The following is a 19,125-nucleotide window of genomic DNA, read 5'->3' as shown; positions in this document are numbered from 1 at the left end:
ACACACTCTGCTGTCTGAGTCTGAGCGAGCGTCTGCAGGGGGGATTATCACCCAGACTGGCAACTCAGAGCTTTTTCTCCTCTCCTCTCCTCTCCTCTCCTCTCCTCTCCTCTCCTCTCCTCTCCTCTCCTCTCCTCTCCTCTCCTCTCGCTTCTCTACTCTACTCTCCTTTCATCTCCTCTCTGCTACTCTACACTACCCACCTTGTGATGTCTACATGTATGTGTATAAGGTCCTCGTTAGTATCGCACACTTACCAGTAAAATATCCTGGGAAAGGTCATTAGAAGATTAATTGAACATATTAGCGCTAGCTTTTTAATATGATTATAGTAATTGTTTCCAAATTATTCTAAGCCTGTGGAGTGTTCTCATATGTTGTATGTATTTTGTTTTTTTAGCAGGGATTTGGATTGGGTTTGGGTAAAAGCTCTTTGAGCATACAGTATATTTTGATTTGTGTGGGATTATCAGAAGAGTGTGTTTATTTATTGTCTGTACAGCATGTCTCCCCATGTGCATTTTTGGATAATCATCACGAGTCCGGCATACTTTGTGTGTGTGTGTGTGTGTGTGTGTGTGTGTCTATGTCTGCATACTTGGCCAAGCCACTGGCCCGAAGCCCTGATGTCATATTTCATTCACTGTTATGCAAGTAAATAAGTAAGAAGCATATTTTGTCTGTCTCGGTTCGCCCGGTATCTCCGTCTACACTGAAGCATATGTTCTCAGCTATAACTATGAGGAATGATTTCCCACCTCAGCTCCCTTACAGTATCTAGTGTCTCCACAGGCCCACTGAGGTGGTCACATGATCAAATGGATGTTGCAGGTGACACAGGTGAAACAGAAAAGCAGATGTTTAACCTATCCTGCAGAAATTAGTCATTAAAGCTCATCTTCTTTTGCAGAAAACTTGCATCATGCACTGTTTTTCAGCCTGTTTTAATGGATTTTAATAGACGTTTGCTATGTGTAAATATTGTTAAGAGACTTGTTGACATTTGTTTAAAAAAAAGGTGGAAAGATCAACTCTTAAATGTTGTCGTGGATACAGGCTCATACGGCAAAGTTTTAAAGTAGGAATTTGTGGGTGCAGTTGCGTCGCATGTCTCACAATACGATGCCTTCACTGCCACCGAGTCCCGAAGCCCAAATTCTGCGTGCCAGCTTCTATGTCCGTGTGTGACCTTCTCTTTTCCTCACTTTCCCCTTCCCTTTCCTCCTCTTCATGTCCTCCTCCTCTTTTTCCACTGGGCGGCCGGCCAGGGCCCGAGCAGCCTAAGCAGTGTAGCATTATTGGGTTTATGTGGTCGGCAGGCAGACAGGCAGAGGGAGCTGAGCCAGATGGATAACAAACAGCACCCACTAAGGTAAAATAGAGCTCTGCGAATGTGAGTGCGAGAGTACAGGAAATGTGGCTGCCAGACCGGGTACTCTGACACTGTCGGGCCAGTCACTCTGGTGCCAGTGATGAGATGAACAGGGCTCCGTCACAACTTGGCCCTCTCTCTCTCTCTCTCTGTCTTTCTCTCTCTCTTTCTCTCTCTCTCCCCAGATTTAGTTTTCTCTCACACTCTCTCACACTCATTCCTCTCTCTCTCTGTGCAGCAGAGGGAAGAAAGACTATCGTGTGTGTGGAGAGAGAGACAGAAATTAGGGGAGAATGACCAGTACAAATGATGTCATTTGTTGCTCGGGGGTTTTCTTTCTGTTGTGGATGCAGCTTGTTGATGTCCTCTTGTTGAAATATAAACTCCTCTCTGGAATTGCACACACAGTTGTAAACACAAATGCTGGGAGTAGCTCTTTACTAGCCATTAGTGAATTTAAGGGCAGACCAACATATAAACTATAGATGTTACTAACAATTTAAAACAGTCACAAGCTGTTGAAAAGAAACTCTTCACAAGGAAAAGTATATGAAACGGTTTAAAACTTTTACTGTTTTATGTAATAGGAGGTCTTTGCACATAATGTTTTGAAACAGCATCTCCTTTTTCGCTTGTCTGACATCTTTTATGGGTCAGCAACCAAGTAAACAGATGAAATGATTGTGTCATAGTCGGATCAGGATGACTTAGTGACATTATTCTTCAACAAGGAGAGAGAACGTCCTGCTCTTCTATCCTTCGCCACTAGATGGCAACAGATCTACTTGGCTTCTCCTCATTTTCAGTAGCTTGATCAGTGTGGACCTACAACCCACCCGCCGCGCTGCCTCTCACTGGTGCTTCGGTTCATGCATTCTGTGCAGCTAGACGTGCAGGAGCCAGAGAATGTCATCTGTGTACCTTGTTGCTCATGCTTCTCGTGCTTCACATGACGCCTGAAAGCACCAGCACTTCAGCGGCTTCGTAGGAAATTCGGCTCTCCCTCTCTCATCCCCCCCAACAAGAAAAACGAACACGGCTCCAGTTGGCCAGTAGTTCTAGTTTCTCTTTGTTCTCTGGCGCCGTCTATGTTGTTTCAAATTTCAGGTGCTGCAAACCACTGTGCGTGACTCCATTGTGCCCATTTTGGCCTTGATTACATCAGTCTGGCTGCACATACTCATTTTTTCCCCCTATGAAGCGTAAATCAGTTATGAGAATGACTCTAGTGCTTTCTATAAAAAGGTTGACATACACAACCTGACTGCTCTTCATTACTGGATCCTACACAGATTACCCATCTGTTGTACTGAAAATGAGAGCTGCAGTTCTCAGGCCTGTCTTAAATCTACTCACTGTAATGTGAGACAATTGACATGAAATATTTCTTCTAGTTGAAAAGAAAATTAATAACAAATAAGTAACAGAAATAATTCAACAGAAATAAAAATCATATATAGTAATGCTGCACTCGTGTGTTTACCTGTGTGTCTGTTGTGTCTTCAGGTGGTCTGTGGAGTGTCTTCACATTAGGAGGAGCTGGCAGCAAAGCAGGGATGGACCAGGAACACAACCCCTTACCTTTGTCCAATCAGAGCCTTTTGTTACTTCTGGTCTTAGCCAATCTGACAGACGGGCCTGATTGGCCCAACCCTTACCGCCAGGCTATCACTTGTTTCAGAAACACACAAGGTAATATATGCACAGTTGACATATTATTTATTTTAATCTGTTGTACATTTTTTTTATTGCATATTGTAGTTGCTGCTGAGAACATGTCGTTTATATGTACGAACTGCGCCAGAATACGATCCACTAATTCTGATTATAATTGCTTCTGCCCATGTAGACACATCGTCGCTGCCTGTGGAACAACCTCACACTTTCCAAATCAATTTCAACAGTCTGTACACAGCGCTGTGTGAGCAGCAGCGCTCAGATCAGGCCACACTACTGCTCTACACGCTGCTTCATCAGAACGCCAACATGAGGACGTACATGCTCTCCAGAACCGACATGGACAATCTGGTGGGTAGGAACGAAGCAACAAAGACGCTTTGATTTTGTTGTTCATTTACAGAGTGTGGTGCACAAATGCATGTACATTTATTCCTTTCTGAATCTGGCATTTTAGGGTTTTTTTTTTTATCAAAGCGAAAGCAAACAACACTATTAAAATGAATAAGAGTGTGATTAGGTAATTCTCAACAAAACATTTTATAGAGTTCCTTCTTTCCTTCCTTCCTTCCTTCCTTCCTTCCTTTGAGATCATAATCTCCTTCAAGAGAGACCTGTGTACAATAATAGACACATACAGCTTAACTTGGACATCAGTTAAGAAAAGCAGTTACTAGTGGAATTGCAAATACTCAAGTATAGTCTTTTAAAATCTTACGGAAATGGGTTTGGCCGTGACATTGTTTCATGTAGGACCAGTGCTATGGCTCAGTAAACAGTGAAGATGTATGCAGTGGCAGCTGGTGCTGTTCTACTCATGTGGGACAGTGCCAGTTATTGTTTATAGCAGAGTGAATGTACTGGGGCATTTACTGAATGGATTTCAAGCTTTTAGCTCAGCATGTCAGATGGTACACGTTCACAAATTAGACTTTTTCACACAGCGTAGCACAAAATAATGTGGTCTTATGGCGAATTATCCAAATAATGTGATTGTACTGTGCATTGTGATTATCATTTTTCAGGGGTTTCTGACATGTGTTGACATATTAATGTGTGGAAGTTAGAGTTAAATGGTATCTGTCAAGCCTTTGTGCCATGTTTAGAGAGTTGAGAAAACAACATCTGAACCGCTAACAACAAAAAAATGCTATAAATTCAAGACTACAGCTAAACATGTGCAGGTTTTGAAACTGTAGGTCAATTAAATCCCTGTCAATATGACCTCTCTGCATATTCTCTATTTTTTCCCCATATAGCATCTACAATAAAATACCATCATTAGCAGATCTAGATTGAGCTCATCATGTAGGGGGGGTACCAATGAGTACTGCTACTTCTCTACTGAACAATAAAGCACCACTGCACAAGAGCGTAATGAGCTAACACCGCAACTGTGTGTGTTCCTCACTCGCTATGCTAGCCACTCACTGCTGTCACTCTGACAGTGTGATTCCCAGAGTAAAATCTTTTGCACACTTTCACCATCTGTTCCGCGTGCTGCGTCTGATTGTCACATCCGTCTCCACCTTTTAGTTTAGCAGTCACGGTTCAGAGCTCTCAAAAAAGTGTGAAAAGATATCTGAAGTGCAGTTTTTCCTGTTTTTTTTTTTTTTGTCTGTTTGACTTGGTACTCTGTTAGCTCCACAGGTGGAATCAGGACTGTATTGTATGCAGTCATACTAATTATATGATTTTAATGGCTTTTGTCCCTCTGAATGCATTTTCGAGTGTGTATTCAGGTCTTCAGTTTTTCCATCTATTGCTTGTGCAGTTTGCCCCCTCATGCCGCCTCCAAGGCCTTGCCCACAAATAGCCAGAAAATCCACAGATTCGGACTCCCCTATAGTCAAGCACCAAAATTAGGAACGGAGGAATGTAACTGTTGAATTTGCAGGGCTGTGGCAAATACATGACTCATTTTTTATCTTCAGACAAATGCCCATGCACACAAAGAAGTCAGAAGTCTTGTAACACGGATCTAATAAATGTTATTGCGACATCATCGCACATGCTCAGCCCTTCCTCTTCCTCTCTCACTGTTCCTCTCAGGTGTTGCCCATCCTCGAGATCCTTTACCACGTGGAAGACAGAAATTCTCATCATGTCTACATGGCCCTCATCATTCTCCTCATCCTTACAGAAGACGACGCCTTCAATCGCTCCATTCATGAGGTGGTGGGTAGACACCGAGTTTAATACACACCATTCACGTCGGCACTGCAACCCTCAATTATCTGCAATTGCCGGGATTATAGTAAATTATTCCTCATTCATGTCCCGTTTCTCTCTTTCTCATTCCCTCAGGTATTGAAGAACATCTCATGGTACACAGAGAGGTCGTTGACAGAGATATCACTTGGCAGTTTGCTCATCCTGGTGGTCATCCGCACCATCCAGTTCAATATGACCCGGACAAGGGTACGCTGCACATACATGCAGACGCTCACACACTTTGTGCATTTGCAAACATGATGTGTATACAGAAATCCATCCGCTATAGGCACATTTATATGTCTAAATAGTAATTTATTACATAAATAAGTAACATCCACATGCAGCATTTGTCATGGTAGAACTGTAAAGATGAAAATGAGTGACTTGAAGTTTAACAAGATCATCATTGTGTGTGTGTGTGTGTTTGTGTGTGTTTATGTGTGCACCCACCCCCTCTAGGATAAGTACCTCCACACCAACTGTCTGGCCGCACTCGCAAACATGTCAGCACAGTTTCGGTGTCTCCACCAGTATGCTGCCCAGCGCATCATCAGGTGAGGACATACTGCAGGTGTACAATTTGAAAATCCACACAGAACAGAACAGAGGATGATAGAAAATGTTAGATGGTATCTATTTTCTTCCATCTATCCATCCATTTTCTATACAACCTATCCCAGCTCTTGTCTTACTATGCATATAAATGTATTCTTTGGCAGAATATTAATAGTGGCTTAAAACAACACATAACCAAGTCTGTTTTTATTGTGTATGTTTTGACATTTGATTTTTATCTTTAATGGTTTAAATTAGAATCTGTCTTGACCTTCATAGTTTTTTTCATAGTCTTTATATCCACCAACCAGGGATGGATGATATGGATAAAATTATCAGTATATGTAATTTTATATCACAATATCAATGCACATCTTTATATAATAAATTGAGAAACTGTTCATGGATGAAATAACCAGACAGAAATGTTTTTTTTTGATAATTCAGTGAATAAAATAGATGACAAATCAAAATAGGTCATCACAATTATGAAACAAAATGTGTACAAAAATCTAATTTTGTCACTAAAAAAGTCCTGCTAATTGATTTGCAACATTTGCTACTATGGTCTAATACATTTAAAGATGTTAAATGCCAAAATCTCTGATGGTAGACCAATTTATATCATCCTACAGTCTATATTAACACATCACCCAACCCTACCATCTCTAAACTGTGCTGAAGTGTTTCCTTTTTGGCAGACTATGTAAAATAAGATTGCTTAAATTAGAGCTGTTGCCCACGAAGGTGATGCGCTGTCTGACATTTTTCGCTGAAATCTATTTCAATTTTTTAAATTGCTGCTTCTTCAGGACTTGACCTTCTTCACTAGATTTTTTAAAAAATGCATCGGAGGCAAACAAAGAAGCCAAAAGAGAGAGACACAAAATTGCCCAAACACAAGAGTGGAAATTCTAATTCACACAAAAACAAACTCATTAATGTTAATGATTCATGTTGAATCAGCACAAAATATTTATTGTTGTAGTAACTTGACAGTGGCTGCAGCAGAAGAGACTAAGGCATTAAATATTGAAAGAGTGGTGTGCTTGTGTAGAGAAGAACATTATGTAACGTGAGGGAATTGAGGGAAAGGGTTTGGCCCATGAGGAGACGGAAGACTTGCGAGGCGAAGGTCCAAACCACACACACAAACAGACACACACACACAAGCATAAAGTCATTCATGTCTGTTTGTTAACTTCAGGCACACAGGAAGGAATGTTTCCTTCCCTGAAGACGTGCACACATTCACGCACACACAAGGATTCCTCTTATCTCGCTGCCTGTGTCTTTCTCTATATCTGTGAGTCTCTGGTGCTTTGAGTCAGAAAGGAACACTGTCTGTGAATGTGTACTTGTCTGTCTTGTCGTAATGTTGAGCAACTGACTCCATGTCTGATGATAATGATGATGATTATGATGGCCTGGGTTGGGCTAAACTAACTAACTAACTGGCTGGCTGGCTGGCTGGCAGGCAAGATAAAGGGAATTTCCTGCCAGGAATTTCCAAATTTCAACCAGGAAGCCTTGAACTCTGCTCCTTAATTGACTCCGAGAGAGAGTGGCGGCTGGTGCTGTTTATTTACACACAGTAGTGGGTAATATTCCGCCCGCCACCACCCCATATCTTTTTCTATTGTTTTGTATTTATCCTCTGTCTCCATCAATATTTCCTCTGTCTCTTGCCCATCCACAGTTTCCTCTCGGCTCGTGTCTTTTCATTCACTGATTACTTTGATGTCTGCGGATTCAACAGACACAGCCTAGTTTTCAGTAGTCCACAGTCAACTGATTGAACTTTAGGTACATTTCCATCAATTGTAAAAAAAAAAAAAAAAAAAAGGAAAAATTGGCGTATCACCAAAGAGAATATGTGATAAAGCCTGAAATAGTTTTTTTTCAAATATAGCTCGATGTTGCAGTACCTGAGCAGCGTAGCTCCATCAGAAAGCCATCATTGCATATCACCCTTTAAAGTCCCCCTTCCACTCAAAAATATGTTTAGCTTATTGTTACTTCATTTGGAAGTTTGACCCTCACTGTGCAGAATTTGTTTTCAAATTCATCTGCAAAAGGACCGAAGTTTCTCTGGGCTCACCTTAAATCTGAGTTTAAGATGTGTACATAAAAGATCCTTTTTGTGACATCACAATGACTGCCTCAGCATAAGTGAGGGGAACGGACAGAACAGCTAGTTACCCCGCGTTATTGTGGGCAAGGGTCCCGGTGGGAGCTTGCTCGGTGGTCTCTCATTTGAAATAGAAAAAAACGACTAAATAGTACAACAGGTCCTATTAAGCAGTCTGTAGGTAACAAGTAGATCTCTTCATAGCTGTTCAAATAGCTCTATTTGGCCATTTAGCTAAAGATAAAGAATGCTGATAGATTTTGTGTATGTATGTGTGTTTTCCAGTGCCGACAGGTGAACAGGTGCAGCTCTAAAGGGCTTAGCTGAAGTCTGTTCTTGCTTTTCCCAAGTCTTTTGCTGTCATTGAATCTAGTTTATTCTGCAATTTTTTTCCATTGGAGAACACAAAAAAATCTGAGAGCCCAGCAAGACGATTGAAAAGTTTTATTAAAAACAGAAGGTCACTCACTTCATGCACTTCTGTAGTTAATATGATGAGTAATGAAAGAAACGCTACCAATATATTAAATTAGATTTAACGTTTTTTTAATTACACTACTAATTATTGTGTGTTCTTTGCACTGGAGGTACTCAAAGCTGAACATCTTGAGAAAAAAATGTGTCTTCTGTCTAGTCTCTTGCATGACCACACATGTTGAATGAATCAGTTTACTGTGACATGAACACTGTGTCATTAATGGTGCGTGTTTTTGTGTGTGTGTGTGTGCACTGACTAACACTATTGCTACAATCCAAGGTTGCCCAAGCAGACTCTATGACTCCTGATGTATGTCTGTGCAATCATGTAATCTCCTCACATACAGCATCTCTACAGACACAAACAACATACAGTAAGGTTAAAGCAAGTCTATGAGCCACTGGGTCAAATGGAAGGCTGTCACCTACTACTGGAAATACTGGAAATTCTCACAAAGTAATTAAGGCTGTGTGACCTGTCGGGCAAATATAAGCCAGATCACAGGAGTTGTGATTGTAAATTAAGTGTAATTTTTATTTTTACACATAAATTTCATGATTATTTTGTTGTTGCAAGACTCATTATTACTCGTTATTTTAAAGGCCTCATTTACAGAGCAAAACAAGCCCGTTTTCTAATAGTAATCTGTTTTAAATAAAGGCCTCTCTCTTTTACTTGAGGTAAGTAAAGGCCACTATTTGAGTATTTAAGGGACATAAATTACAGGTCAACATGTGCAATATGACGACTGCGTATTTTAGTGTATCATTCATCTGTCATTACTACTCTCACTCCTTTCCTCTCTCTTTGTATCTCTCCTGCAGTTTATTTGCTTTGCTTTCCAAAAAGCACAACAAGGTTTTGGAGCAGGCAACACAGAGTCTGAGAGGCAGACAGGGAGATAACACAGCCTTGCCCGACTATGTGAGTAACACACACACACACACACACACACACACAGTTTGCATTTGGTTTATTGGTGGTTGCCAAATTATTTGTACTTTGATAAGGTACAGTAGTAGACATGCATAATTTGAAAGTTTATTATGTGTGACGCTTTAGTGTGAGGTTAAAGTCCCTAGGGATAAACTGGCAGACCAGTTTTGAGGAAAAGCAATAAGAAGAGCCCAAAGTGCCTTAATTTTGACCTTTGTCAGCATTTTAAATTTTTGATCTTGAGACTGCAACAAAAAATTTAACCATCAATTAATTGATTTGTTTTTCATTTAATGATACATTATTTGTTACAATAGCCCAAAATATAACGTTAATGAGTTCAACACTTTGGAAATGTGGTTATTTTCCCTCTTGAAAGTTAGATGAGAAGATTGCTATCACTTTCATGTCTGTCCATTAAATATGATTGCCATAGCCAGCAGCTGCTTAGTTTAGCATAAAGACTGGAAACAGGGGGAAACAGCTAGCCAGGGGCTTATGTGCAGGACTGTTTCTTGGCCAGGCGCAATGACTTCCCAGCCAAGAAGTATTCCTGCACATAACGCCCAGTAAGACCACAAATTGTAATTTTTACACATCAATTTATGTACAGATTAAACAAATGAGTTATAACATGCTAATAGCTGAGCTTTAGAGGCGCCGGTAGCAGGATTTTGTTTCCTTCTGACAGTGCCAGGCTAGTTGTTTCCTCCTGTTTCTAGTCTTTGTGCTAAACTAAGCCAACCAACTGCTGGCTGTAGCTTCATATAGCATACAGACATGAGGGTGGTATCAATCTTCTCATTTAAATGTCGGCAAGAAAGCCAATAAGTGTATTTCCCAAAATTCAGATTCAGACAACTTTATTGATCCCAAGAAGGGCAGTACATTCGCAGCTTACCCAGTCCATACACACAACTCCAAAACTCACAGGCAAGGTAGTTATAAGTCAGAGGCAACAGATCAACATGCATGGGTCAATACAAGGAAACAACGAGCAGTAGTAAATAAATAAAACATTTTGTTATAATTCATATAAATAATCAAGTTTAAAGGAATGAAACAGTCATTTAAAATGACTACTGTCGGCGTTTAGTAGCCTGATAGCGGAAGGAATGAAAGACTTACAGTAGCGGTTTGTTCTCCTAAGGGGCACATTATAACGCCAGCCTAAAGGCATTACAGTGAATTCACTGGACAGAACATGGTCAGATTGGCTGATAATTCCTTTTGCTTTCTGGGCCACCTGTTTCTCCCAGAGGGAGCACAAGTCTCTTTGCTGGGCTCCAATTATCTTGGAGCAGGCTTTCACAATACGATTTGGGCTATTCTTGTCCTTCACAGACAACCCATTAAACCAGCAAATAAATGAGAAAGTTGGAAGACTTTCTATGAATGATTGATAAAAATTTACATAAAATAGTATCACAGACATGAAAAGAGTTTAGCTTCAGCATCAAGTGAGCTCTTTGTTGTCCACACTTGACAACTGACTGTGTTTACTTTAGTTGAGAGTTGAACACTGTTCCGAGATACTTATATGTGTTGACAATTTGAACATCCTCGCCATGTATAATGCTTTGGTTTGTCACTATTCTGCATGAAATCAATGGTTAATTCCTTAGTTTTTGATACATTAAGGTTGACAAAGTTAACATCACACCATTTAACAAAGGCAGGTAGGGCACAACCAGGATCTGGCTCCGAGCCCTGGAGAAGAGACAATAAGGCAGTGTTGTCAGAGAATTTCACAAGATAGTTGCCCTCTTGAGAAGTCCTGCAGCTGTCTGTATACATAATAAAAAGCGTGGTGGGTGGAGGGGGGGGCAGGATACAACCCTTGGGATGAGCCTGTATTTGAGACCTTGGTGTTGGACATATGTCCATTCACCAAAACCTGCTGGATTCTGTCCGTTAGAAAATCTAAAACTAGCATCAAAAGCTGATCAGGTAATGTAAAATAAGAAGCAAGTCGCTCAATCAAAATGAGGCTGCTTGTTGTTAAAAGTCAAAGAGAAATCAGTGAATAAAAGTCTCACATGAGATTTGGGTTTCTTGAGGTGCTTATACACACTATCGAGAATGAAGGGTGTTGCATCGTCCGCACCTTTACCAGCTTGGTAAGCAAACTTTAAGGGGTCTGATTTGCAATCAATGAGGAAATAATCCAGATTATTTACATTTTATAATGATTTGAAAAGCAAATACAAGCTGACCAGCCATTTATTTCTACCCCTCTGCCATCAGTATTAAAGTAAAATTGTTTGACTCATACATAAAATGTCAGTCTTTAAAGAGTCACTTAACTTTTCACCTTGCTGCAGTGATGTAAAAGTGTACTCCACGGTGTGAGTACATCGTGACATCACTGCTCATTTCTGACTACACCTGACTTTACCCAACAGTTATGATGACTGTCATGATGACTGTCATCAGTCATCATGACTGTGACAAAGTGGCTTATTATGGCTTGAAAAGCAAGCAAGTCATCACAGAAATTCAATTCTGAACCATAACCAGCAATGTTTTGTAATTTTATTTAATAAGTCACTTAAATTAATTATTGATTATCTAAATTATAATTTTAAATCATTATTAATATAATAATAATGTATAATGTGCTACCACACATGCTTTGGTCTGCTTTTTAGCATCTTCTCTATCATGGATTTTGAAACATTTTTCTACTGTAAAAGAGGCAACTCCGTATTTGGCTTATGGCAGCAGTAATGTCAGCCAGTTTAGGATGCGGGGCACTGTTTGATGCTTTTTGTGACGTTTTCAGCCCCTGGAAAGTATAAAATCTAAAGGTTTGTTGCTGCAGGCCCACTGTCAAGTGACAGACTTTAGCTCTGTCTGCTCCAATCCTTTGTCTTCTTCTCATTATTTTTGCAGCCCACATCCCCCATGTTTAATTTGCACTGAAAGCATTTCCACTTGTAGGATAATATTTGATGAAAGTATTGAACATTTATGAAATTGAATATTAAAATCAGTCACACTGGTACCAAAGTAATATTGAAATTTCTCTGAAAGATCAGTGTTAATCTGAAATTGAAATCTTAATAGCACCACAGCAGTAGCTAAGTGGTGGAGCTTGAAGCAATAAATTAATCATAATGTTGTCCCAATGCAATAAACTATCTATGGATCCCAATAGTCACACCTGACCGATGAGTGCATGTTGTTGACTATGTATAATTGTATTTGTGTTCAGGCACCTTTGCCTTCAGGTTTGTCTGTCTAGGTCTCAGTCTGGCTGTCTCATTAGATTTGCATGGTTCTGGATAAGTGTGTGTGAACATATTTGTGTGTGTGTGTGTGCGTGTCTGTGCATTTGGGGGTTGAAGATGTAGGCTATTAGTAGGTCCCCACAGATGCCCTTAGGTGTTGGGGAAACATGAGTTTATTTGAGTGCTCCTTCAACCATGTAGCGACTGTCTGATGAAGCCTCTTACAAACAGACATCCATAGACACACGTAAACACACACACACACACACATAAAAACATGTAAAATGCAATTATCCAGCTTTGTTTTGATGCATCCTTCCTTCAGGGCTTATTTTAATGTTCTATTTTATTTACACACACGTGCATAATCGCACACAATATATGACTGAAAACAGAAAAGAAAAACGTAAGAGAAATTACATTGCCATCATTAAAGATATCAGTCCAGCCACATGTTCTCTTAGGAGAGTGTGTTCAGAGCGAATATAATAGTTACGACAACAATAATAAGACAAAAACATGCAGTGGAAGGTCAAAGTGTGAGGCCTGCTACGCAACAGCACTCCTACTTTTGAAGAGTCAGTGTGTTGCTCAAGGGCGCAAGGCAGAATTCTAGTATTATTATTTCATGGGAATTTCACAATGAGGGTCTTTTTTCCAAGAATAGTGTCAGACATCTAGTCTGGGTCATAGAGTTTTACGACAGAACTGGTCAACTTTTCTGATACCGCCGTTATCCTTGAGCTTAGACTATACTAACTCAGTGTGACATTGGTTCCCATGTCTACAAGGGTTCCTGTGTCTGCTATCCGCATCTAGAAGTCAATGTTTAGCTTTATTTACATCTCTAAATGAAAAGGAACATATTGTGTTGTTTACCCCCTGAGCATTTGCCCACATACACCCACCAAGAGATATACATTCAGCTTAATTGTGTCTTGGACAGTAGTTAGGTTTTCTGTGCACCCACACAAAAGAGCATAATCAGTTTTTCTCATGTCTTTGGTAGTAAACATGGTGATTTTCAGTGTTTGATAAGGCCTGTTGTGTTGTGCCGTTCAAAGGGAAAGGGACCTTCCAGTCTGGCTTTATGTCTGACTGTTTTCATACAGTGTGCAACCTTGTCATGTGTTTGCAAGCCTATGTGAAATCTTCCCTAAGTTTTTTTTTTTTAATTCATTAGCCACTCTAGCAGCATTATGCATGGCACCCCTTTGGTCCCGACTGGAATATTTCAACAACTATTGGATGGATTGCCATGTACACACATTCATGTGTACCTCAGTATAAATAGTGTTAACTTTGGCAGGGTTCAAAATTAACTTTTTGCTAATTTTGAGCCCTGCTATGGTGATTTTGTTCATGACGCAATTCCTGCAAACTATTGGCATTCCCATCAGCCTCAGGAAGTTAGTGCTAATTAGTGTTGGCATGCTAACACGCTAAATTAAGATGGTGAACATGGTAAACATAATATGCGCTAAACATGTTAGCATTGTTATTGTGAGCATGTTATTATGCTAAACTTGTCATTTAGCTCAAAGCATCACTGTCCCTATTAGTACAACCCCATAAAGCTGCTAGCATGGCTGTAGAGTCTTAGTCTTGTTTATATTTATTTGAAATTAAGTGTGGCATAGATATAATATTAAAAAAAACTTAACTGCCAATACTTTGTGAATGTGGTTCTGACATTGTTTTATTTCTATCTGCATATCTGGAGCAATATTCGTGTTTTAGAATAAGTTGTATTCACGCAGTTTACAGCAAGAGGGAAATATCCAATTATGCTGGGTAAACCATCGTTATTTGGTCATTTAGTCGAACTGTATTGGCATAAAGTTTTGTAATTTGAGGTTTAGTATGTTTTTTTTCTCTGAAAGTGTCATGTCAGATATTAGCAAGCTAACGTTAGCTTGTCAGTTGGTTCACTCAGCTAAGCTAGCTCCTCTGATCAGATTACTTCATAAAAGTCTAAAAGATGTGATTTAAACAACAGCACTGAGCCATTATACAGCAGTGAGTTTTACTAAGGACCGTTTATTTTTGTCCTGTGTGATTTCTAAATGTGCGTGTGTTACAATTAGGGCTTGAACTGTCTTTGAACATAGCGTAAATGTTAATCAAATATATAGCTCATTTGTTCCTATCAGAAGAGGAATGAGACTGTAGATGAAAAATAAACGGCTAGTTAAATGTTTAATGCAGCAGCAAATGTGAGAAGAAAGTAACACAATACATGAGTTAACGGTTACAAATGTTATCGGTAAGATAAACATTAGCTGACCAGCCATTTCATTCTACCCTCTGCCATCAGTGTGAATCTTAAACTGACATTTACATAAATCCTCATGCATAGCATTTCTTATCTGGACGGTTATAATGACCTGGCACACTGGCTAAGGTCCGTCATTTGAGATTGAGGTTTGAGAGATGTGACATCCAAAAGAAGGATTGCTGTCTCATCGTGCTGACTCCTTTGTCTCCTTGATCTCTGGCTCTCCTCTCCTCTTTCAGTAGTGGTAGATGTGGCAGAGCAGTTGAAAACTTGCTCTGGTGTTACTCGCGTTAATTTTAGGGAAGTGAGGAAGTTTTGGGATGTATAGGGAGAGACGAAGAGGAGCTAAAGGTGAGGAAAAAAGGAGAACAATAGAGAGGAGAAACAGGCAGGAGGAGAGCAGAGCAGAGTAGAGGAGGAGGGTATGGTAAGTGTGTTTTTGTGACGGGCATCTGGAAACAATGTAATTTGGCTGAGTCTGGCTCTGGAGAGAGAACTAATATTTGTTTAATGTGGGATTGTCCTGCACATGTAATTGCTCTCTTTACAAGGCAGAGACTGAGAGAAGGGTATGAAAAAAACGTCGTCAAATGCTCCAAGCTTTAGAACCGGGCGCATTCTGCTTATGTGTTAATGTCTCTCTCTTTCTCTCTGTCTCCTCTGTTTCCCCTCCCTCTCTTCCTCTTGATGTCTGCCTCTTGGTCTCCGTCTCTCTCTCTCTCATATATATACACACACAGTACACTCCCCCCCACCCTCCCCATCCCTGAATGTGTTTGTGCTGCTGTGTCTGGTTAGTGTCAGGGAAGAAAGAGTGAAGGGTTAGGGCCCCTTGAGCCCTCAGGGGACAGCCAAATGCTCCCAGTCCAAGCAGGACAGCTCTCAGGGGGCCCCACGGTTGCTCTGTGCAGCCTCTGCACCTCTGATTGCATTTTTTTTTCTTCCCTTTGAGATATATGCAGTGACATGCACTATGTGCCTGTACACACAAACAAACATAAAAAGAAGGAAGTATATGCTGGATTGCATTGAATTGCATTGTGTGTCAATGTTTATGCTCCCAGCCAGTGGTAATGTTACTTCTCTCTCTTAGTCTGTTTACTGTTGCACATTTCTGGGAAGAGACTAAAAGCACACACACACACACACACACACACACACACACACACACACACACACACAGCCAGAAGCATGTTGGACCACCCTGTCTATGTGTTTATGTGCACTGGTTGAGTCACAATCTGTGATCTCTTTTTAATAGCCAGAGTAGAGACATGCATTAGCTTTGTAGCACCATTCCTCTTGTTTAGGGGAAACGCAGAGCCAGAGGATATATCAACTGATAATAAACATTATGCCTTCTGTTTATCGTCAGGCCTTCCAGGAATTTGCCACTTTCTTATGAGGCAACAAAAATGTTTTGCAAAATCCAAAGTTTTCCATTAATGCTGCAATAGCTCATAGACGACTAGAAATTGTGTTTTTTAAAGCGGGTTACGGTCCAGTCTATGAGGTAAACTGCATTAGCTGAGCAGGTTTTGGAGTTCATCATCAATCTGGTGTCATTAATTCTTGTCCTGAAAATGATTGTTTAGTTAAGTTTAAAGTGGCGTTCATCAGCCTTATTTTTTCCCTACCCGCATTCCTCAAAGACCCGCCATACTCTGCCTCTGATTGGCTAGTACTTCTTAACTTCGTCGGTTAGGTTGGTTAGATTTAGGCATGAGGGGTGAGATGTTTAGGGTAAATATATCAGGGTCAGAGCCAATCAGAGGCAGAGCAGGGGTGGGTCTTCGCAGCCGTTCATCAGGTTAGATTTTACTTCACAGCCGTTTTTTCATTGCCTTGGGTATGTTTTACAATTTCTGCTTTGAGTCCATATATGTTAATATGTTCCCACACCAGTGGTGTAAAAGTAAAAACTCACACCTAAGTAAAAGCACAGATATTTTGTTTGAGAAATGTATTAAAATATCTCAAATGTCTCTCAGTCTATCTCAAGTGCTCCTCGCTCCCAGTCTCCTTCGCCAATACTTCTATCTCCTCTCCTGATCTTTCTCCCCTCTGCATATTTTATATGAAATTACTTAAATATGTCTGTGTTCAGTGTAGCCCCCTCTTGGCTCCATTGCAAGTGGAAAGCTCATGTATTTTCAACGTAAGTCCCAGTGTCAGACATTATAAGAAATGGCAACTTCATACGCTGACGTTCCTCCATGTCTATTTCATCTAATTCCACGGTGCTGATGGAGACTCCAGGACAACATCATGTGCAAGGACAGAGATCAGTGTCTCCTTTCATACATGGTTTACCTGAAAGTTGGAATTGATTGCTTGAAGTGTGAATGTTATATTATCCTGTCACATTTCTTGCAGTCTTTTGATGTGGAGCCAATCCTCCCGCCAGACTGATGTACATTATCATACCCCTTTCCCTGAAATCAGAGGTTACAGTGCACACACAGAGCTTCCTGTCATTTCATGTGAAAATACCTGGAAGGGAGAAATAGATATAGAAATGAGGAAGGTAAATTGCACCTATACATTTCGCCTGTTACATTTTCATACCATTTAATAATAATGTGTTTGCCTACAGTTGGAAGATTTTGACTTGTGGCCTAAAGTCTAACAGTACATGAGGACTATTAACATATATTAGGAACTTATGAATTACTTGTTTGGTGACATAGTATCAACACATCAGACTCAAAGATATTAAACAAATAAATCTTTATACAAAACAACTGCACCAAAAACTCAAATGCAGCTTCACCTAAACAAGTACAGCTGTACTGCTATACTTTTTCACAGTGTAGCTTTGAGCTAAATGCTGCCATCAGCATGCTAACAGGCTCACAATGACAATGCTAACATGCTGATGTTTAGCAGCATAAGCATAAACATAAAGTATAGCTTGATCGGAATGTCATTAGTTTTGCAAGTATTCAGTCATAAACCAAATATTGACCTGATTGACAATTTATCCTGACAGGGAAATTAATGTTCACACCAAATTTCATGGCAATCAATCCAATATTTGTTGAGAAATTTCAAAATACAAATGTCAATCTCATGGTGACGGCTGGAGGAAAGGTCATTGGATTTCCAGAGTCAGTGGGGTTCATCCTCTGGGCACCATGAATGTCTGTACAAAATGTCATTGCAATCCATCAAACAGTCGTCCTGATATTTCAGTCTGGAGCAACGGACAGACCAGCACTGCCATCCCTCTAGCCATTGCATGGCTAATAAGAACTGAAGTGAGCTTGCTTCCATCAAATATACCTTGCTGTTTCTGAGGTGTTTTGTTCGTAACGAGCCCCAAGAAGATGGGGTTTAAAAATACCAAGGTTGTTCACCTCCTGTAATGAACCAAACTCACATGTCTTAGGTGGTCTCCATAAAAGTTAACACTGAATAAAATGATCTAAGATAAGGTTGAGCTTCACAAATTATAAGTAACCTCTAAGACTTTGACGCTCTTATGTGGTTCATTATGTCATCCACTCAGTCTCAACATACAGTAAGTCTGTTCCCTTGTGTTCCACTCATTAAGGCTGTATCCTGCTGAGAGCGGAGAGCTGACTTACTCCCTCACTCCCCCACCCTTTTCTTTTCGGTTTTTTTTTTAGTCTCTCATCCTACGAATTTTTTTCTCACCTGCCTAGACGATGCTGGGCCTAGCTGTTAGTTTACTTGTTAGCCTGTCTTCCTATATATCTGTCGCCCTCTCATCTTCTATCCTCTGTCTCTCTCTGACTCTTTCTGTATTTATTCACCGGCAGTAGGAGTGGCACCCCTGCAGACAGCAGGTGCTACGGGGTCCTAATGATTGTCTGCTTCCAAATGGTAATTAGGGCAGCCCCGCTGTGCCCTGGTCTTTTCCTGATCGGGCACAGCACAACAGAGCACAGCTCGCAGCAGATCAATTAGCACTGCCCACCTATCTGTCAGAGTGCTGTTGCGGCCGTTGGCGTCATCTTTTTTATCATTATCACAGGCGTCATCGCCAACATCACTGCTGTTTCGCCCCCCCGGACCCCTGCTGTTAGTGCTAGCCATGTCTTGGAGAGGTGGTGTGCTTATTTAAACTGATAATAAGGTGTCTGTCTGCAAATATGCTGGACTTCCCCTCCACACAGACAGTGATGTAGCACTTGTCTAGCACAATCTTTCCGATCCTAGACGCAGACAGTGTTGATGGTGCTGTTGTTCTGGGGGGGGGGGGGGGGGGCAAACACTGTCTTT

At 40.5% G+C, this 19,125-nt stretch overlaps 1 protein-coding gene across 1 annotated transcript in view; it reads left to right on the top strand.

The window, feature by feature from the left end:
* The window catches only part of dym (dymeclin), a 51,329-nt gene that overhangs the window by 13,216 nt on the left and 18,988 nt on the right, over positions 1-19,125 (top strand). The window contains exons 9-14 of the mRNA XM_042395437.1: positions 2,879-3,064; positions 3,222-3,400; positions 5,102-5,227; positions 5,357-5,470; positions 5,726-5,820; positions 9,255-9,354. Coding sequence (XP_042251371.1) covers positions 2,879-3,064; positions 3,222-3,400; positions 5,102-5,227; positions 5,357-5,470; positions 5,726-5,820; positions 9,255-9,354 — 800 coding nt within the window. The remainder of the gene's footprint in view (positions 1-2,878; positions 3,065-3,221; positions 3,401-5,101; positions 5,228-5,356; positions 5,471-5,725; positions 5,821-9,254; positions 9,355-19,125) is intronic.

The sequence above is a fragment of the Thunnus maccoyii genome, chromosome 19, assembly GCF_910596095.1.
Source record: "Thunnus maccoyii chromosome 19, fThuMac1.1, whole genome shotgun sequence".
Classification (NCBI taxonomy): domain Eukaryota; kingdom Metazoa; phylum Chordata; class Actinopteri; order Scombriformes; family Scombridae; genus Thunnus; species Thunnus maccoyii.
Note: the sequence above shows the minus strand (reverse complement) of the source record. Positions and strands in the feature narration are given on the sequence as shown.